Below are 21222 nucleotides of genomic sequence, written 5' to 3'. Positions count from 1 at the left end.
TCCCAACTTAGAAGTATATCGCCGCTCCTTCATCGTCGCTGGGTCAAAATCCTGGAACTTCCTACCGAACAGCACTGTGGGAGTACCTTCATCACACGGACTGCAACGGTTCAAGAAGGCGGCTCACCACCAGCTTCTCAAGGGCAATTAGGGATGGGCAATAAATGCTGGCCTTGCCAGTGACGCCCACATCCCAGGAATGAACTAAATAAAGCTCTGACAGTGCGATGCTCCCTCCGCACTACACTGCCGTGTCAGCCTGGATTATGGGCACAAGTGGCATCAAACACAGAATCAATCAATGGAAAAGCAGAAAATACTGAGCAGGTCAGTTAGGATCTGTAAAGAGAACTTGTAGGTGCTGATGTCTCGGGGAGTAATACGTCATCAGGACTTTAGAAAGGCAGGAAAAATTGAGAGGAAGGGGGAGAGTGAGCAAAACAACAGATGCATCAATCACAAAGAGGGAATTAATGTGTTAAATGAGTAAATAAAAAACAGTTTGTTGACGCAAGAGATCATCAGCTTCTGTGCCAATGTTGAAAGTGTCTGTGTGAAGTGCACAGTGCTGGAGGAGCCCCTCACACTCCGACATCTCATCCCTCCACCTCCAGAGGATTTGTACACAATACAGAAAGTGCCTGGGGTTTGCTAATCTGCAACTTCACACACAAGCTGTGGGTTGTGACAGAGCATGAGGTGTGACAGTGTGAGGTGTGACAGTGTGTGGTGTGACAGTATGAGATGTGCAGGTGTGAGGTGTGACAGTGTGTGGTGTGACAGTATGAGATGTGACGGTGTGAGGTCTGACAGTGTGTGGTGTGACAGTATGAGATGTGACGGTGTGGCAGCGTGAGGTGTGACAGTATGAGGTCTGACAGTGTGTGGTGTGACAGTGTGAGGTGTGACAGTGTGAGGTGTGACAGTGTGAGGTGTGACAGTGTGAGGTGTGACAGTGTGTGGTGTGACAGTATGAGATGTGCAGGTGTGAGGTGTGACAGTGTGTGGTGTGACAGTATGAGATGTGACGGTGTGAGGTCTGACAGTGTGTGGTGTGACAGTATGAGATGTGACGGTGTGGCAGCGTGAGGTGTGACAGTATGAGGTCTGACAGTGTGTGGTGTGACAGTGTGAGGTGTGACAGTGTGAGGTGTGACAGTGTGAGGTGTGACAGTGTGAGGTGTGACAGTGTGTGGTGTGACAGTATGAGATGTGACGGTGTGGCAGCGTGAGGTGTGACAGTATGAGGTGTGATGCTGTGAAGTGTGACAGTGTGAAGTGTGACAGTGTGAGGTGTGACACTCTGACAGTGTGAGGTATGACTGAGGTGTGAGAGTGTGAGGTGTGAGAGTGTAAGGTGTGACAGTGTGAAGTGTGACAGTGTCAAGTGTGACAGTCAAGTGTGACAGTGTGAGGTGTGACACTCTGACAGTGTGAGGTATGACAGTGTGTGAGTGTGACAGTGTGGTGTGACAGTGTGAGGTGTGACAGTGTGTGGTGTGACAGTGTGTGGTGTGACAGTGTGAGGTGTGACAGTGTGAGGTGTGCCAGTGTGAGGTGTGACAGTGTGAGGTGTGACAGTGTGAGGTGTGACAGTGTGAGGTGTGACAGTGTGAGGTGTGACAGTGTAAGGTGTGACATTGCGAGGTGTGACAGTGCGGGGTGTGACAGTGCGGGGTGTGACAGTGCGGGGTGTGACAGTGCGTGGTGTGACAGTGTGAGGTGTGACAGTGTGAGGTGTGGCAGTGTGTGGTGTGGCAGTGTGAGGTGTGACAGTGTGAGGTGTGACAGTATGAAGTGTGACAGGTCGTGGTATGAGTGTAAGGTGTGACATTGTGAGGTATGACATAGTGAGGTGTGAGAGTGTGTTGTGTGACAGTGTGGCAGTGTGAAATGTAACTCTGTGAGGAGTGCCAGTGCATGGTGTGACAGTGTTAAGTGTGACAGTGCGTGGTGTGACAGTGTGACAGTGTTAAGTGTGACAGTGTGTGGTGTGATAGTGTGAAGTGTGACAGTGTGTGGTGTGACAGTGTGAAGTGTGATAGTGTGACAGTGTGAAGTGTGACAGTGTGTGGTGTGACAGTGTGAAGTGTGATAGTGTGACAGTGTGAAGTGTGACAGTGTGTGGTGTGACAGTGCGAAGTGTGACAGTGTGTGGTGTGACAGTGTGAAGTGTGACAGTGTGTGGTGTGACAGTATGTGGTATGACAGTGGGAGGTGAGACAGTGTGACAGTGTGTGGTGTGACAGTGTGAAGTGTGAGATGTGACAGTGTGAGGTGTGACAGTGTGTGGTGTGACAGTGTGTGGTGTGCCAGTGTGTGGTGTGACAGTGTGACAGTGTGTGGTGTGACAGTGTGTGGTGTGACAGTGTGAGCTGTGACAGTGTGAGGTGTGCCAGTGTGTGGTGTGACTGTGTGAGGTGTGACTGTGTGTGGTGTGACAGTGTGAGGTGTGACAGTGTGTGGTGTGAGAGTGTGTGGTGTGACAGTGTGAGAGTGTGATATGTGACAATGTGAAGTGTGACAGTGTGCAGTGTGGCAGGTTGTGGTGTGCCAGTGTGTGCTGTGACCATGCGTGGTGTGACAGTGTGTGGTGTGACAGTGTGTGGTGTGACTGTGTGAGAGTGTGATATGTGACAATGTGAAGTGTGACAGTGTGAAGTGTGACAGGTTGTGGTATGAAAGTGTGAGTTGTGACATTGTTAGGTATGACATTGTGTGGTGTGACAGTGTGTGGTGTAATAGTGTGTGGTGTGATAGTGTGACAGTGTGAAGTGTGACAGTGTGTGGTGTGACAGTTTGACAGTGTGTGGTGTGATAGTGTGTGGTGTGACAGTGTTTGGTGTGACACTGAGGTGTGACAGTGAGAGGTGTGGGAGTGTGAGGGTGTGACATTGTCAGGTGTGACAGTGTGTGGTGTGACAGTGTGTGGTGTGACAGTGTGAGGTGTGCCAGTGCATGGTGTGACAGTGTGTGGTGTGACAGTGTGTGGTGTGATAGTGTGAGGTGTGCCAGTGCATGGTGTGACAGTGTGAGCTGTGACAGTGTGAGGTGTGCCAGTGTGTGGTGTGACAGTGTGACAGTGTGTGGTGTGACAGTGTGTGCTGTGACAGTGTGTGATGTGACATTGTTAGGTATGACATTGTGTGGTGTGACAGTGTGTGGTGTAATAGTGTGTGGTGTGACAGTGTGAAGTGTGACAGTGTGTGGTGTGACAGTGTGACAGTGTGTGGTGTGATAATGTGTGGTGTGATAGTGTGACAGTGTGTGGTGTGATAGTGTGTGGTGTGATAGTGTGACAGTGTGAGATGTGCCACTGTGTGGTGTGACAATGTGTGGTGTGACAGTGTGATAATGTGAAGTGTGACAGTGTGAAGTGTGACAGGTTGTGGTATGACAGTGTGAGGTGTGACAGCATGAGGTATGACAGTGTGAGGTGTGACAGTTTGTGGTGTGACAGTTTGTGGTGTGACAGTGTGACAGTATGAAGTGTGACAGGTCGTGGTATAACAGTGTAAGGTGTGACATTGTGAGGTATGACATAGTGTGGTGTGACAGTGTGTGGTGTGATAGTGTGACAGTATGTGGTGTGACAGTGTGTGGTGTGACAGTGTGACAGTGTGTGGTGTGACAGTGTGAGGTGTGACAGTGTGAGGTGTGACAGTGTGTGGTGTGGCAGTGTGAGGTATGACAGTGTGACAGTGTGAGGTATGACAGTGTGAGGTGTGAGAGTGTGAGGTGTGACAATGTGAAGTGTGACACTGTGCAGTGTGACAAGTTGTGGTGTGCCAGTGTGTGGTGTGACAGTATGACAGTGTGTGGTGTGACAGTGTGTGGTGTGACAGTGTGTGGTGTAACTGTGAATGTGAGAGTGTGAGAGTGTGATATGTGACAATGTGAAATGTGACAGTGTGAAGTGTGACAGGTTGTGGTATGAAAGTGTGAGGTGTGACATTGTTAGGTATGACATTGTGTGGTGTGACAGTGTGTGGTGTAATAGTGTGTGGTGTGATAATGTGACAGTGTGAAGTGTGACAGTGTGAGATGTGCCAGTGTGTGGTGTGACAATGTGTGGTGTGACAGTGTGAGGTGTGCCAGTGTGTGATGTGACAGTGTGTGGTGTGACAGTATGTGGTATGGCAGTGTGAGGTGTGACAGTGTGAGAGTGTGAGGTGTGATAATGTGAAGTGTGACAGTGTGAAGTGTGACAGGTTGTGGTATGACAGTGTGAGGTGTTACACTGTGAGGTGTGACAGTGTGTGGTGTGACAGTGTGTGGTGTAATAGTGTGAAGTGTGACCGTGTGAAGTGTGACAGTTTGAGGTGTGCCAGTGTGTGGTGTGACAGTGTGTAGTGTGACAGTGTGTGGTGTGACAATGTGTGGTGTGACAGTGTGTGGTGTGACAGTGTGTGGTGTGAAAGTGTGTAGTGTGACAGTGTGAGGTGTGTCAGTATGAGGTGTGACAGTGTGACAGTGTGTGGTGTTACAGTGTAAGGTGTGACAGTATGAGGTGTGATGGTGTGACAGTGTCTGGTGTGACAATGTGAGGTGTGACTGTGTGGTGTGAGAGTGTGAGGTGTGAGAGGTGACATGGTGAGGTATGACAGTGTGTGGTGTGACAGTGTTTGGTGTGACACTGAGGTGTGACCGTGTGAAGTATGAGGTGTGAAGTGTGAGAGTGTGAGGTTTGAGAGTGTGACATTGTGAGGTATGACAGTATGAGGTGTGACAGTGTGAGGTGTGATAGTGTGTGGTGTGACAGTGTTTGGGGCGACACTGTGTGGTATGACAGTGTGTGGTGTGACAGTGTGAAGTGTGAGAGTGTCAAGTGTGAGAGTGTGTGGTGTAACAGTGTTTTGTGTGACAGTGTGAAGTGTGACAGTGTGAAGTGTGACAGTGTGAGAGTGTGAAGTGTGACAGTGTGTGGTGTGACAGTGTGTGGTGTGACAGTGTTTTGTGTGACACAGGTGTGACAGTTTGAAGTGTTACAGTGTGTGGTGTGACAGTGTGTGGTGTGACAGTGTGTGGTGTCAGAGTGTGAGGTGTGACAGTGTGAGGTGTGACAGTGTGAGGTGTGATACTATGAGGTGTGACAGTGTGAGGTGTGAGACTATGAGGTGTGAAACTGTGAGGTGTGAGGTGTGATAGTGTCACACTCTGAGGTGTGACAGTGTGAGGTGTGACAGTGTGACATTGTGAGGTGCGACAGTCTTTGGTGTGACAGTGTGTGGTGTGACAGTGTGTGGTGTGACAGTGTGAGGTGTGACAGTGTGAGGTGTGACAGTGTGAGGTGTGATACTATGAGGTGTGACAGTGTGAGGTGTGATAGTGTGACAGTGTGAAGTGTGACAGTGTGAGGTGTGCCAGTGCATGGTGTGATGGTGTGTGGTGTGACAGTGTGACATTGTGTGGTGTGACAGTGTGTGGTGTGACAGTGTGAGGTGTGACAGTGTGAGGTGTGACAGTGTGTGGTGTGGCAGTGTGAGCTATGACAGTGTGAAAGTGTGAGGCATGACAGTGTGAGGTGTGAGTGTGAGCGTGTGACAATGTGAAGTGTGACAGTGTGAGGTGTGATAGTGTGAGGTGTGCCAGTGCATGGTGTGACAGTGTGAGGTGTGACAGTGTGTGGTGTGACAGTCTGAGGTGTGACAGTCTGAGGTGTGACAGTGTGAGGTGTGACAGTGTGAGGTGTGACAGTGTGAGGTGTGACTGTGTGGTGTGACAGTGTGTGGTGTGACAGTGCAAGTTGTGATATTGTGAGGTGTGATAGTGTGACAGTGTGAAGTGTGACAGTGTGAAGTTGACAGTGTGAGGTGTGCCAGTGCGTGGTGTGACAGTGTGACAGTGTGTGGTGTGACAGTGTGTGGTGTGACAGTGTGAAGTGTGTCAGTATGAGGTGTGACATTGTGTGGTGTGACAGTGTAAGGTGTGACCGTGTGTGGTGTGACAGTGTGAGGTGTGACAGTGTGAGGTGTGAGAGTGTGTGGTGTGACAGTGTGAGGTGTGACACTGTGAGGTGTGACAGTGTGTGGTGTGACAGTTGAGGTGTGAGAGTGTGTGGTGTGACAGTGTGAGGTGTGACAGTGTGAGGTGTGACAGTCTTTGGTGTGACAGTGTGTGGTGTGACAGTGTGAGGTGTGACAGTGTGAGGTGTGACAGTGTGAGGTGTGACAGTGTGAGGTGTGATAGTGTCACACTCTGTGTGACAGTGTGAAGTATGACAGTGTGAGGTGTGACAGTGTGACATTGTGAGGTGTGACAGTCTTTGGTGTGACAGTGTGTGGTGTGACAGTGTGTGGTGTGACAGTGTGAGGTGTGACAGTGTGAGGTGTGATACTATGAGGTGTGACACTGTGAGGTGTGACACTGTGAGGTGTGACAGTGTGAGGTGTGATAGTGTGACTGTGAAGTGTGCCAGTGCACAGTGTGACAGTGTGTGGTGTGACAGTGTGTGGTGTGACAGTATGAAGTGTGACATTGTGTGGTGTGACAGTGTGAGGTGTGACAGTGTGAGGTGTGACAGTGTGAGGTGTGACAGTGTGTGGTGTGAGAGTGTGTGGTGTGACAGTGTGAGGCGTGACAGTGTGTGGCGTGACAGTGTGAGGTGTGACAGTGTGTGGCGTGACAGTGTGAGGCGTGACAGTGTGAGGTGTGACAGTGTGACATTGTGAGGTGTGACAGTCTTTGGTGTGACAGTGTGTGGCGTGACAGTGTGTGGTGTGCCAGTGTGAGGTGTGACAGTGTGAAATGCGACAGTGTGAAGTGTGAAAGTGTGAGGTGTGACAGTGTGTGTCGTGACAGTGTGAGGTGTGACATTGTGAGGTGTGATAGTGTCACACTCAGGTGTGACAGTGTGAAGTGTGACAGTGTGAGGTATGACAGTGTGAAGTGTGAGAGTGTGAGGTGTGACAGTGTGAGCTGTGACAGTGTGATGTGTGACACTGTGAGGTGTGACAGTGTGAGGTGTGACAGTGTGAGGTGTGATAGTGTCACACTCAGGTGTGACAGTGTGAAGTGTGACAGTGTGAGGTGTGACAGTGTGACATTGTGAGGTGTGACAGTCTTTGGTGTGACAGTGTGTGGTGTGACAGTGTGTGGTGTGACAGTGTTTTGTGTGACAGGTGTGACAGTTTGAAGTGTTACAGTGTGTGGTGTGACAGTGTGTGGTGTGACAGTGTGTGGTGTGAGAGTGTGAGGTGTGACAGTGTGAGGTGTGACAGTGTGAGGTGTGATACTATGAGGTGTGACAGTGTGAGGTGTGACAGTGTGAGGTGTGATACTATGAGGTGTGAAACTGTGAGGTGTGAGGTGTGATAGTGTCACACTCTGAGGTGTGACAGTGTGAGGTGTGACAGTGTGACATTGTGAGGTGTGACAGTCTTTGGTGTGACAGTGTGTGATGTGACAGTGTGTGGTGTGACAGTGTGAGGTGTGACAGTGTGAGGTGTGATACTATGAGGTGTGACAGTGTGAGGTGTGATAGTGTGAGGTGTGCCAGTGCATGGTGTGACAGTGTGAGGTGTGACAGTGTGTGGTGTGACAGTCTGAGGTGTGACAGTGTGAGGTGTGACAGTGTGAGGTGTGACAGTGTGTGGTGTGACAGTGTGTGGTGTGACAGTGCAAGTTGTGATATTGTGAGGTGTGACAGTGCAAGGTGTGATAGTGTGACAGTGTGAAGTTGACAGTGTGAGGTGTGCCAGTGCGTGGTGTGACAGTGTGACAGTGTGTGGTCTGACAGTGTGTGGTGTGACAGTGTGTGGTGTGATAGTGTGAAGTGTGTCAGTATGAGGTGTGACATTGTGTGGTGTGACAGTGTAAGGTGTGACCGTGTGTGGTGTGACAGTGTGAGGTGTGACAGTGTGAGGTGTGATACTATGAGGTGTGACAGTGTGAGGTGTGATAGTGTGACAGTGTGAAGTGTGACAGTGTGAGGTGTGCCAGTGCATGGTGTGATGGTGTGTGGTGTGACAGTGTGACATTGTGTGGTGTGACAGTGTGTGGTGTGACAGTGTGAGGTGTGACAGTGTGTGGTGTGGCAGTGTGAGCTATGACAGTGTGAAAGTGTGAGGCATGACAGTGTGAGGTGTGAGTGTGAGCGTGTGACAATGTGAAGTGTGACAGTGTGCAGTATGACAGTGTGAGGTGTGATAGTGTGAGGTGTGCCAGTGCATGGTGTGACAGTGTGAGGTGTGACAGTGTGTGGTGTGACAGTGTGAGGTGTGACAGTGTGAGGTGTGACAGTGTGTGGTGTGACAGTGTGAGGTGTGACAGTGCAAGTTGTGATATTGTGAGGTGTGACAGTGCAAGGTGTGATAGTGTGACAGTGTGAAGTGTGACAGTGTGAAGTTGACAGTGTGAGGTGTGCCAGTGCGTGGTGTGACAGTGTGACAGTGTGTGGTGTGACAGTGTGTGGTGTGATAGTGTGAAGTGTGTCAGTATGAGGTGTGACATTGTGTGGTGTGACAGTGTAAGGTGTGACCGTGTGTGGTGTGACAGTGTGAGGTGTGACAGTGTGTGGTGTGAGAGTGTGTGGTGTGACAGTGTGAGGTGTGACAGTGTGAGGTGTGACAGTGTGTGGTGTGACAGTTGAGGTGTGAGAGTGTGTGGTGTGACAGTGTGAGGTGTGACAGTGTGAGGTGTGACAGTCTTTGGTGTGACAGTGTGTGGTGTGACAGTGTGTGGTGTGACACTGTGAGGTGTGACAGTGTGAGGTGTGACAGTGTGAGGTGTGACAGTGTGAGGTGTGATACTATGAGGTGTGAAACTGTGAGGTGTGACAGTGTGAGGTGTGATAGTGTCACACTCTGAGGTGTGACAGTGTGAAGTATGACAGTGTGAGGTGTGACAGTGTGACATTGTGAGGTGTGACAGTCTTTGGTGTGACAGTGTGTGGTGTGACAGTGTGTGGTGTGACACTGTGAGGTGTGACAGTGTGAGGTGTGATACTATGAGGTGTGATACTATGAGGTGTGACAGTGTGTGGTGTGACAGTGTGTGGTGTGACACTGTGAGGTGTGACAGTGTGAGGTGTGATACTATGAGGTGTGATACTATGAGGTGTGACACTGTCAGGTGTGACAGTGTGAGGTGTGATAGTGTGACAGTGTGAAGTGTGCCAGTGCGTAGTGTGACAGTGTGTGGTGTGACAGTATGAAGTGTGACATTGTGTGGCGTGACAGTGTGTGGCGTGACAGTGTGAGGTGTGACAGTGTGAGGTGTGACAGTGTGAGGTGTGACAGTGTGAGGTGTGACAGTGTGACATTGTGAGGTGTGACAGTCTTTGGTGTGACAGTGTGTGGCGTGACAGTGTGTGGTGTGCCAGTGTGAAATGTGACAGTGTGAAGTGTGACAGTGTGAGGTGTGACAGTGTGTGTCGTGACAGTGTGAGGTGTGACATTGTGAGGTGTGATAGTGTCACACTCAGGTGTGACAGTGTGAGGTATGACAGTGTGAAGTGTGACACTGTGAGGTGTGACAGTGTGAGGTGTGATAGTGTCACACTCAGGTGTGACAGTGTGAAGTGTGACAGTGTGAGGTGTGACAGTGTGACATTGTGAGGTGTGACAGTCTTTGGTGTGACAGTGTGTGGTGTGACAGTGTGTGGTGTGACACTGAGGTGTGCCAGTGTGAGGTGTGCCAGTGTGAGGTGTGCCAGTGTGAGGTGTGCCAGTGTGTGGTGTGACACTGAGGTGTGCCAGTGTGAGGTGTGCCAGTGTGAGGTGTGCCAGTGTGAGGTGTGACAGTGTGTGGTGTGAGAGTGTGTGGTGTGACAGTGTGAGGTGTGACAGTGTGAGGTGTGCCACTGTGAGGTGTGACACTGTGAGGTGTGACAGTGTGACGTGTGACAGTGTGAGGTATGACAGTGTGACGTGTGACACTGTGAGGTGTGACACTGTGAGGTGTGACAGTGTGACGTGTGACACTGTGAGGTGTGACAGTGTGAGGTGTGCCAGTGTGTGGTGTGCCAGTGTGTGGTGTGACAGTGTGAGGTGTGACAGTGTGAGGTGTGCCAGTGTGAGGTGTGCCAGTGTGTGGATTGCCTGGTGACTCCACGTCTGCTGGGTTCACAGCTGGGCCATGGTGTGTGGGAGGAACCTGATGGAGCAGAGATGTGAGCTTCCGGTCTTTTGGGATTACAGCTCGAGTACGATGGGGAAGCACAACAGCAAGCTGGCACCAGAGGTATTGGAAGACCTGGTGAAAAGCACAGAGTTCAATGAACAGGAGTTGAAGCTGTGGTACAAAGGCTTTCTGAAGGACTGTCCCACTGGAATCCTCAACCTTGAGGAGTTTCAGCAGCTCTACGTCAAGGTATTGATTAGTATCAGCACCCATTATGAAACTGAATCTGTAGGGGCCTGGGAGGAAAAGACCAACCTCCACTCACAAACAACCACGGGTACAAACACCCCCAAACACAGGGGTACAGTCCCCCAAACCCAGGGGTACAATCCCCCAAACCCAGGGGTACAGTCCCCCCAAACCCAGGGGTACAATCCCCCAAACCCAGGGGTACAATCCCACCAACCCAGGGGTACAATCCCCCCAAACCCAGGGGTACAATCCCCCAAACCCAGGGGTACAATCCCCCCAAACCCAGGGGTACAATCCCCCAAACCCAGGGGTACAATCCCACCAACCCAGGGGTACAATCCCCCCAAACCCAGGGGTACAGTCCCCCCAAACCCAGGTGTACAGTCCCCCCAAACCCAGGGGTAGAATCCCCCAAACCCAGGGGTACAATCCCCCCAGACCCAGGGGTAAAATCCCCCAAACCCAGGGGTACAGTCCCCCCAAACCCAGGGGTACAGTCCCCCCAAACCCAGGGGTACAATCCCCCCAAACCAAGGGCTAAAATCTCCCCATACCCAGGGGTACAATCCCCTCAAACCCAGGGGTACAATCCCCCAAACCCAGGGGTACAATCCCCCAAACCCAGGGGTACAGTCCCCCAAACCCAGGGGTACAATCCCCCCAAACCCAGGGGTACAGTCCCCCCAAACCCAGGTGTACAGTCCCCCCAAACCCAGGGGTAGAATCCCCCCAAACCCAGGGGTACAATCCCCCAAACCCAGGGGTACAGTCCCCCAAACCCAGGGGTACAATCCCCCCAAACCCAGGGGTACAATCCCCCAAACCCAGGGGTACAGTCCCCCCAAACCCAGGGGTACAGTCCCCCCAAACCCAGGGGTACAGTCCCCCAAACCCAGGGGTACAGTCCCCCCAAACCCAGGGGTACAGTCCCCCCAAACCCAGGGGTACAGTCCCCCCAAACCCAGGGGTACAGTCCCCCAAACCCAGGGGTACAGTCCCCCCAAACCCAGGGGTACAGTCCCCCAAACCCAGGGGTACAGTCCCCCCAAACCCAGGGGTACAGTCCCCCAAACCCAGGGGTACAGTCCCCCCAAACCCAGGGGTACAATCCCCCAAACCCAGGGGTACAATCCCACCAACCCAGGGGTACAATCCCCCCAAACCCAGGGGTACAATCCCCCAAACCCAGGGGTACAGTCCCCCCAAACCCAGGGGTAGAATCCCCCAAACCCAGGGGTACAATCCCCCCAAACCCAGGGGTAAAATCCCCCAAACCCAGGGGTACAGTCCCCCCAAACCCAGGGGTACAGTCCCCCCAAACCCAGGGGTACAATCCCCCAAACCCAGGGCTACAATCCCCCCATACCCAGGGGTACAATCCCCTCAAACCCAGGGGTACAGTCCCCCAAACCCAGGGGTACAATCCCCCCAAACCCAGGAGTACAGTCCCCCCAAACCCAGGTGTACAGTCCCCCCAAACCCAGGGGTAGAATCCCCCAAACCCAGGGGTACAATCCCCCCAAACCCAGGGGTACAATCCCCCAAACCCAGGGGTACAATCCCCCAAACCCAGGGGTACAATCCCCCAAACCCAGGGGTACAGTCCCCCCAAACCCAGGGGTACAGTCCCCCAAACCCAGGGGTACAGTCCCCCCAAACCCAGGGGTACAGTCCCCCAAACCCAGGGGTACAGTCCCCCAAACCCAGGGGTACAGTCCCCCCAAACCCAGGGGTACAGTCCCCCAAACCCAGGGGTACAGTCCCCCAAACCCAGGGGTACAGTCCCCCAAACCCAGGGGTACAATTCCCCCAAACCCAGGGGTACAGTCCCCCTAAACCCAGGGGTACAATCCCCCAAGCCCAGGGGTACAATTCCCCCAAACCCAGGAGTACATTCCCCCCAAACCCAGGGGTACAGTCTCCCCAAACCCAGGGGTAAAATCCCCCCAAACCCAGGACATTCAGAGGGCTGCAGCCGCTCATACCTAGGGCTATCACTGGTGTTCATGGTTTGTCGTGCCGTGTTAATGGCGCGTCTATGCCATCTTTGAGTCATATTGCCAGATTGGGAGAATCCGGCCCAGAGAGGGGGAATCCGGCCCAGAGAGGGGGAATCCGGCCCAAAGAGGGAGAATCCAGCCCAGAGAGGGAGAATCCAGCCCAGAGAGGGAGAATCCTTCCCAGAGAGGGAGAATCCTTCCCAGAGAGGGGGAATCCGGCCCAGAGAGGGGGAATCCGGCCCAGAGAGGGGGAATCCGGCCCAGAGAGGGGGAATCCGGCCCAGAGAGGGGGAATCCGGCCCAGAGAGGGGGAATCCGGCCCAGAGAGGGAGAATCCGGCCCAGAGAGGGAGAATCCGGCCCAGAGAAGGGGAATCCGGCCCAGAGAGGGGGAATCCAGCCAGAGAGGGAGAATCCTGCCCAGGGAGGGAGAATCCGGCCCAGGGAGGGAGAATCCGGCCCAGGGAAGGAGAATCCGGCCCAGGGAGGGGTAATCTGGCCCAGGGAGGGGTAATCTGGCCCAGAGAGGGGGAATCCGGCCCAGGGAAGGAGAATCCGGCCCAGAGAGGGGTAATCCGGCCCAGAGAGGGGGAATCCGGCCCAGAGAGGGAGAATCCGGCCCAGAGAGGGAGAATCCGGCCCAGAGAGGGAGAATCCTTCCCAGAGAGGGGGAATCCGGCCCAGAGAGGTGGAATCCGGCCCAGAGAGGGAGAATCCGGCCCAGAGAGGGAGAATCCGGCCCAGAGAGGGAGAATCCTTCCCAGAGAGGGAGAATCCTTCCCAGAGAGGGGGAATCCGGCCCAGAGAGGGGGAATCCTGCCCAGGGAGGGAGAATCTGGCCCAGGGAGGGAGAATCCGGCCCAGGGAAGGAGAATCCGGCCCAGGGAGGGGTAATCCGGCCCAGGGAGGGGTAATCCGGCCCAGAGAGGGGGAATCCGGCCGAGAGAGGGGGAATCCGGCCCAGAGAGGGGGAATCCGGCCCAGAGAGGGAGAATCCTGTCCACAGTGCCAGTGTGTTCTCTTCCTGCAGTTCTTCCCGTACGGTGATGCCTCGAAGTTTGCGCAGCATGCATTCCGAACATTTGACAAGAACAGCGATGGCACCATTGATTTCCGAGAGTTTATCTGTGCCCTGTCCGTCACCTCGAGAGGGTCCTTCGAGGAGAAGCTCAACTGGGCCTTCAGCATGTACGACCTGGACGGAGACGGCAAGATCACCCGCGGGGAGATGCTGGAGATTATCGAGGTACCGGATTGGGGAAAGTGTGTGTACAGTCGGGGAGGGAGGTAGGGGGATTAGGTGGGGGGAATGTGGGGTTGAGGTGGGGGGGATGGGGGAGTGAGGTGGGGGGGATGGGGGGGTGAGGTGGGGGAATGGGGAGTGAGGTGGGGGGGATGGGGGAGTGAGGTGGGGGGATGGGGGAGTGAGGCGGGGGGGATGGGGGAGTGAGGTGGGGGAATGGGGTGTGAGGTGGGGAATGGGGGGTGAGGTGGGGGAATGGGGGGGTGAGGTGGGGGAATGGGGGGTGAGGTGGGGGAATGGGGAGTGAGGTGGGGAATGGGGGGTGAGGTGGGGGAATGGGGGGTGAGGTGGGGGAATGGGGGGGTGAGGTGGGGGAATGGGGGGGTGAGGTGGGGGAATGGGGGAGTGAGGTGGGGGGGATGGGGGAGTGAGGTGGGGGAATGGGGGGTGAGGTGGGGGGGATGGGGGGGTGAGGTGGGGGAATGGGGAGTGAGGTGGGGGAATGGGGGGTGAGGTGGGGGAATGGGGGGGTGAGGTGGGGGGTGAGGGGATGGAGGGATGGAGGAATGGGGGGTGAGGTGGGGGAATGGGGGGTGAGATGGGGGAATGGGGGGGTGGGGGGATGGGGGAGTGAGGTGGGGGAATGTGGGGTGAGGGGGGGTGAGGGGGGTAATGGGGGTTGAGGTGGGGTATGGGACAGGATGGGGGGGTGAGGTGGGGGGATGGGGGTGAGGTGGGGGATGGGGGGTGAGGTGGGGGATGGGACAGGATGGGGTGGTGAGGTGGTCAGGATGGGACAGGATGGGGGGGGTGAGGTGGTCAGGATGGGACAGGATGGGGTGGTCAGGATGGGACAGGATGGGGGGGTCAGGATGGGAGGTGTATCGCTAATGACTGAACAAGTAGCAGTTTGAAGATGTTTGGGGGGTTTAATCAGCCTGCTATTCACACACTCTCTCCGTTTCAGGCGATTTATAAAATGGTGGGCACAGTGATCATGATGAGAATGAATGAGGACAACCTGACCCCACAGCAGAGAGTGGACAAAATCTTCAATAAAATGGATAAAGACCAAAATGACCAGATCACCCTGGAGGAGTTCAAGGAGGCAGCAAAGAGTGACCCATCCATCGTGCTCCTGCTGCAGTGTGACATCCAGGAATAGGGCAGGATGAGGCCCACCTCACAGGACAAGGAGACCAGCAACTTCTCAATGTTTCATTCAGCCATGTCTCTAATACCATGTAACCAAGGCGCGCACACAACCATTTTAACCTTTCAACCCCTCCAAAGGTCACCAGAAGGAGATGCTGGTCCCAGTACCTATTTCTGATGGATCACTCACCCCCACTGTTCAGTTGGCCTTTAATAAAATGACCATTCAAAGAGGGGATCATTGAATATTAGAACACCCAAATGGGGCAGGAAACTTCTCACAGCGCCAGTGGGTCAGGGTCAAAGCTAAAGGATTATCAGGAGAGTCACATTTGAGGAAGGTCTCACTATAATCATTTCTCAAGCACAATAAGGGTTACTGACAGTGGAACTGTACAAATCCCTGGGCTAGTGAGGGATGGGCTGGAGCTTTTCCCTCGCTGGGTGCTTTAGTTTAGAAATCCTGAATGCTTCACTCTTGATGAGGGCTTTAGACTAGCTTTTTCCCTGGTAGTTTCTGTGCATTATTTGCTGCTTTATGTTTGTGCTACAATTCTGTAAATTGATATTTTGCATTCTTCATAAACTAGAAACAGTGATCTGTCTGTGAATGGTAGAGTTAATTGTAATTTTTCAACTCTGCCTGAAATGCAGTTTGTCCACATTCATATTTTGGTGGCTGGAACCTGCTGGGAGTTCAACAGGTCTTTAATTCAGGATAAATATCCAGGTATCGAAATGAAGAGTAAGTGATTAGAAGGAGCCAGCACGGATTTCAAAAGGGACAGTGATACTCAACAAACCTCAGAATTCTCTGAGGAGATAACAAACATTGTGATGGGGCAATGCAGTGGATGTGGTGTACGAGGACTTTAGGAAAGCCTTTGACAACGGACCACATGGGAGATTACCGGAGAGGATTAAGGGATATGGAATTACGGGGAAGATAGCAAACTGGATTAAAAACTGGTTAGAAGGGAGAAAGCAGACAGTAGGAGTTAAGGGCAGTTTCTCCGAGTGGTTGGGTGTGGGCAGTCCCATAAGGTTCAGTTCTGGGGTCACTTCTGTTCACTCTGTTCATTGTCACTGGGTCAAAATCCTGGAAGTCCCAAACTAACAGCACTGTGGGAGCATCTTCACCACATGGACTGCAGCAGTTCAAGAGGGCGGCGGCTTACCACCACCTTCTCAAGGGGCAACTTAGGATGGACCATAAATGGTGGCCACATCCCAAGAATGAATAAAAATGATTTGGTGATTTGGATAAGTGATTTGGTTATAAGGATAGAGGGAGTGGCGTTGGAATTTGCAGATGATACCAAAAAAGGAAGAAGAGTTAAATCTTTGGATGAAAGGAAGCTGTAAAGGGACATTGCTAAGATGGGGGAATGGGCTAAAAAGTGACAGATGGAATTCAATGTCAGCAAGTATGTGATGATGCATTTTGGTAAAAAAAATTACATCAGTTAGATATTGGGCTCCACACTATAGGAAGGATATTGGGCTTAAGAGAGGGTACAATGCAGATTCACCAGGATGTTGCCTGGTATGAGGAAATAAACATACAGAGAAAGACTGGAAAAATTGGGCCTTTTTTCACTGGGACAGAGGAAAATATGGGATATGATACGAGTTTAAAATGATGAAGGGATGGGACAGGGTAGATAGAAGCAGGTTGTTTCCAGTAGTTGAGGGATCTGGAACGAGGGGCCATAGATACAAGATGAAATGTCAGGGATTTAGAGCAGAGGGCAGGAGAAACTCTTCACACAGAGAGTGGTGAGGCGGTGGGATTCACTTCCAGGGTTAGAGGTTGAGGCAGAAACTGTCAACAGTCCAGATTAGATTGGAGAGGTGGGGGAAGGAAAAGTGAATGAAGGGATATGGGAACAGGGCGAGTAAATGTGACTGGGGCCATTTGCTCGTGTGGAAGGTGAATGCCGACACAGGTTGGTTGGGCCGGGTGGCCTGTTTCCATGTTGTAAGTTCTATGGGAAAGCCAGATGCACTTTAGAACAATCAGGTATAGAACTTTGAAAGGACCAAACAATGAGGGAGAAGCTAAAAGAAATCCACTTGGGGTCTGGTAGAAAAGCTCATCTGACGACAAGTGAAACACCTTTCAACAACCTTTACTGAACAAGGAGAATACATACTTACACAGGGCTGGAAAGCACACAGTAAAGAAACGTGACCCTAAATGGATAAATGGAACCATACAGCACAAAGGAGCAAGAAAAACAAATCTCCCATAAGCTGTGGGAGACATGGGAGGGAACTGCTGGGAAGAATTCAGGGATGTGCAACCACTTGGAAGAAGCACTGAGAGTAGCAAGGGCACAGAATGTACTCTGGGTAGCGGACTTCAATGTTCATCACCAAGAGTAGCTCGGTAGCACCACTACTGACCGAGCTGGCCGAGTCCTGAAGGACATAACTGCCAGTCTGGGCCTGCGACAGGTGGTGAGAGAACCAACATGAGGGAAAAACCTACTTGACCTCGTCCTCACTAATCTACCTGTCACAGATGCATCTGTCCATGACAGTATTGGTAGCAGTGACCACCGCACAGTCATTGTAGAGACGAAGTCCCATCTTCACACTGAGGACACCCTCCATCGTGTTGTGTGGCACTACCACCATGCTAAATGGGACAGATTCAGAACAGATCTAGCAGCTCAAAACTGGGCATCCATGAGGTGCTGTGGGCCATCAGCAGCAGCAGAAATGTATTCCACCACAATCTGAAACCTCATGGCCCGGCATATCCCTCACTCTACCATTGCTATATAGCCAGGGGACCAACGCTGGTTCAATAAGGAATGTAGAAGAGCATGCCAGGAGCAGCACCAGGCGTACCTAAAAATGAGGTGCCAACCTGGAGAAGCTGCAACACAGGACTACATGCATGCTAAAAAGCGGAAGCAGCATGCTATAGACAGGGCTAAGCGATCCCACAATCAATGGATCAGATCAAAGCTCTGCAGTCCTGCCACATCCAGACGTGAATGGTGGTGGACCATTAAACAACTAACGGGAGGAGGAGGCTCCATGAATATCCCCATCCTCAATGATGGTGGAGCCCAGCACGTGAGTACAAAAGACAAGGCTGAAGCATTTGCAGCCATCTTCAGCCAGAAGTGCCGAGTGGATGATTCACATCGGCCTCCTCCTGAGGTCCCCACCATCACAGAAGCCAGTCTTCAGCCAATTCGATTCACTCCACGTGATATCAAGAAACAGCTGAGTACACTGGATACAGCAAAGGCTATGGGCCCCGACAACATCCCGGCTATCGTGCTGAAGACTTGTGCTCCAGAACTAGCCGCGCCTCTAGCCAAGCTGTTCCAGTACAGCTACAACACTGGCATCTATCCAACAATGTGGAAAACTGCCCAGGTGTGTCCTGCCCACAAAAAGCAGGACAAATCCAATCCGGCCAATTACCATACCCAGCAGTCTACTTTCAATCATCAGCAGTGATGGAAGGTGTCGTCGACAGTGCTATCAAGTGGCACTTACCAATAACCTGCTCACTGATGCCCAGTTTGGGTTCCGCCAAGACCACTCGGCTCCCGACCTCATTACAGCCTTGATCCAAACAGGGACAAAGGAGCTGAATTCCAGAGGTGAGGTGAGAGTGACTGCCCTTGACATCAAGGCAGCATTTGACCGAGTCTGGCATCAAAGAGCCCTAGTAAAACCGAAGTCAATGGGAATAGGAGGGAAAACTCTCCACTGGCTGGAGTCATACCTAGCACAAAGGAAGATGGTTGTGGTGATTGAAGGTCAATCTTCACAGCCCCAGGACATCGCTGCAGGAGTTCCACAGGGCAGTGACCACCTTCAGCTGCTTCATCAATGGCCTTCCCTACAACATAAGGTCAGAAATGGGGATGTTCGCTGATGACTGCACAGTGTTCAGTGCCATTCACAACTCCTCAGATAATGAAGCAGTCTGTGCCCGCATGCAGCAAGACCTGGACAATGTTCAGGCTTGGGCTGATAGGTGGCAGGTACTATTAATGCCGCAGAAGTGCCAGGCAATGACTGTCTCCAACAAGTGAGAGTCTAACCACCTCCCCTTGACATTCAACGGTATTATCATCGCCGAAACCTCCACCATCAACAGCCTGGGGGTCACCATTGACCAGAAATTTAACTGGACCAGCCACATAAATACTGTGGCAACAAGAGCAGGTCAGAGGCTAGGTATTCTGTGGCGAGTGTCTCACCTCCTGACTCCCCAAAGCCTTTCTACCATCTACAAGGCACAAGTAAGGAGTGTGATGGAATACTCTCCACTTACCTGGATGAGTGCAGCTCCAACAACACTCAAGAAGCTCCACACCATCCAGGACAAAGCAGCCCACTTGATTGGCACCCCATCCACCACCTTAAACATTCACTCCCTCCACCACCGGTGTACCGTGGCTGCAGTGTGTACCATCTACAAGATGCACTGCAGCAACTCGCCAAGGCTTCTTCGGCAGCACCTTCCAAACCCGCGACCTCTTCCACCTAGAAGGACAAGGGCAGCAGGCGCATGGGAACACCACCACCTCCGAGTTCCCCTCCGAGTCACACACGACACTGGCTTGGAAATATATCGCCGATTCTTCATCGTCGCTGGGACAAAATCCTGGAACTCCCTCCCTCACAGCACTGTGGGAGTACCTTCACCACACCGACTGCAGCAGTTCAAGGAGGCAGCTCACCATCACCTTCTCAAGAACAATTAGGGATGGGCAATAAATGCTGGTCTTGCCAGCGATGCTCATATCCCATAAATGAATTTTTTAAAAATTGTATAGCATGCAGTCAGAGAGTCAATGAGGGCACAAAATGAGCAGAGCTGGAGAAACCAGACACAACAGACAGGAATCCTTCCAACCTTCCAACAGCAAGAGGATATCAGAGAGCATTGGGAGTCCCGGAGGATGGGAATAGGGCTGCAACTGAGGCTGAGTTAAAAATGATGAAGAGACTAAATGATTACTCTTGGCTCAACAGAGGCACCGCGAGCAGTTGCCACCAATCCCAAGAGCTTCGACAGCTCAACCCAGTGTAATATACGTGCCCAGACATCAAGGCAAGCTTCAAGGCCTCAAAACTCTGACCCATGGAACAAAGTGAGACAAGGGTTAAAATCTATACAGTGCTGAAATCTTCACAGGGTCGGCCCAGGAAACACACCAAGGTTTCAAAAAAGGCAAGAAAACAAACACGTTTAAATATAGCCCCATCAGTCCTACATCAGTAAGTGACAAGATAAAGGAATCCAGAGATAAGAACAAATAAACAAGCAAGCGATATTATATCAGAAGGGGCAGATAGTAGTCATAGTCATACAGTTATACAGCACAGAAAGAGGCCCTTCGGCCCATCGTGTCTGCGCCGTCCATCAAGCCCTGTCCAATCTAATCCCATTTTCCAGCATTTGGTCCATAGCCTTGTATGCAATGGCATTTCAAGTGCTCATCCAAATGCTTCTTGAATGTTGTGAGGGTTCCTTCCTCTACAATCCTTTCAGGCAGTGAGTTCCAGACTCCAACCACCCTCTGGGTGAAAAAGTTCCTCCTCAAATCCCCTCTAAACCTCCTGCCCTTTACCTTGAATCTATGCCCCCTTGTTATTGACCCCCCTACTAAGGGGAAAAGTTCCTCTTTATCTACCCTATCTATGCCCCTCATCATTTTGTACACCTCAATCAGGTCCCCCCTCAGCCTTCTCTGCTCCAAGGAAAACAACCCCAGCCTGTTCAGTCTTTCTTCATAGCTGAGGCGCTCCATCCCAGGTAACATCCTGGTGAAACTTCTCTGCACCCCCTCCAAAGCAATCACATCCCTCCTATAGTGAGGCGACCAGAACTGCACACAGTACTCCAGCTGTGGCCTTACCAGCGTTTTGTACAGCTCCATCATAACCTCCCTGCTCTTATACTCTATGCCTCGGCTAATGAAGGCAAGTATCCCATATGCCTTTTTAACCACCTTATCTACCTGTTCCGCTGCCTTCAGGGATCTATGTACATGTACACCAAGGTCCCTCTGACCCTCTGTACTTCCTAGGGTCCTACCACTCATTGTGTATTCCCTTGCCTTATTTGTCCGTCCAAAATGCATCACCTCGCACTTTTCAGGGTTAAATTCCATTTGCTACTTTTCCGCCCATCTGACCAACCCGTTTATATCGTCCTGTAGCCTGAGGCTTTCCTCCTCGCAATTTACCACCCCACCAATTTTCGTGTCATCTGCGAACTTACTGATCATACCTTTTACATTCTCCTCCAAATCATTTATGTAGATCACAAACAGCAAGGGACCCAGCACCGATCCCTGAGGTACCCCACTGCACACAGGCTTCCAGTCACAAAAGCAACCTTCGACCATCAACCTTCGATACTGTCTGACAAGTCTCCATGATACTTTCTGAGGTAATGACATTCACAGAGGGTGTTGGAAATCTCATTGATATACAACAGAGAAACATCCAAAAAGCCTTTCCCAAC

General features: G+C 51.9%; 1 protein-coding gene across 1 annotated transcript in view; it reads left to right on the top strand.

Moving 5' to 3' along the window:
- Positions 1–15322, top strand: part of LOC147103057 (hippocalcin-like protein 4) — a 40012-nt gene extending 24690 nt beyond the window's left edge. Inside the window, exons 2-4 of the mRNA XM_085962330.1 lie at positions 10140–10311; positions 13344–13559; positions 14524–15322. Of these exons, the coding sequence (XP_085818456.1) occupies positions 10150–10311; positions 13344–13559; positions 14524–14721 (576 nt within the window). The 5' untranslated portion in view covers positions 10140–10149 and the 3' untranslated portion in view covers positions 14722–15322. The remainder of the gene's footprint in view (positions 1–10139; positions 10312–13343; positions 13560–14523) is intronic.
- The last annotated feature ends 5900 nt before the right edge of the window (positions 15323–21222 follow it).

Source organism: Somniosus microcephalus, chromosome 20 (genome assembly GCF_052327205.1).
Source record: "Somniosus microcephalus isolate GS21.2 chromosome 20, FLI_Smic_1.0, whole genome shotgun sequence".
Lineage (NCBI taxonomy): Eukaryota > Metazoa > Chordata > Chondrichthyes > Squaliformes > Somniosidae > Somniosus > Somniosus microcephalus.
The sequence above is the reverse complement of the archived record's forward strand: the minus strand, read 5'-3'. Positions and strand labels throughout refer to the sequence as shown.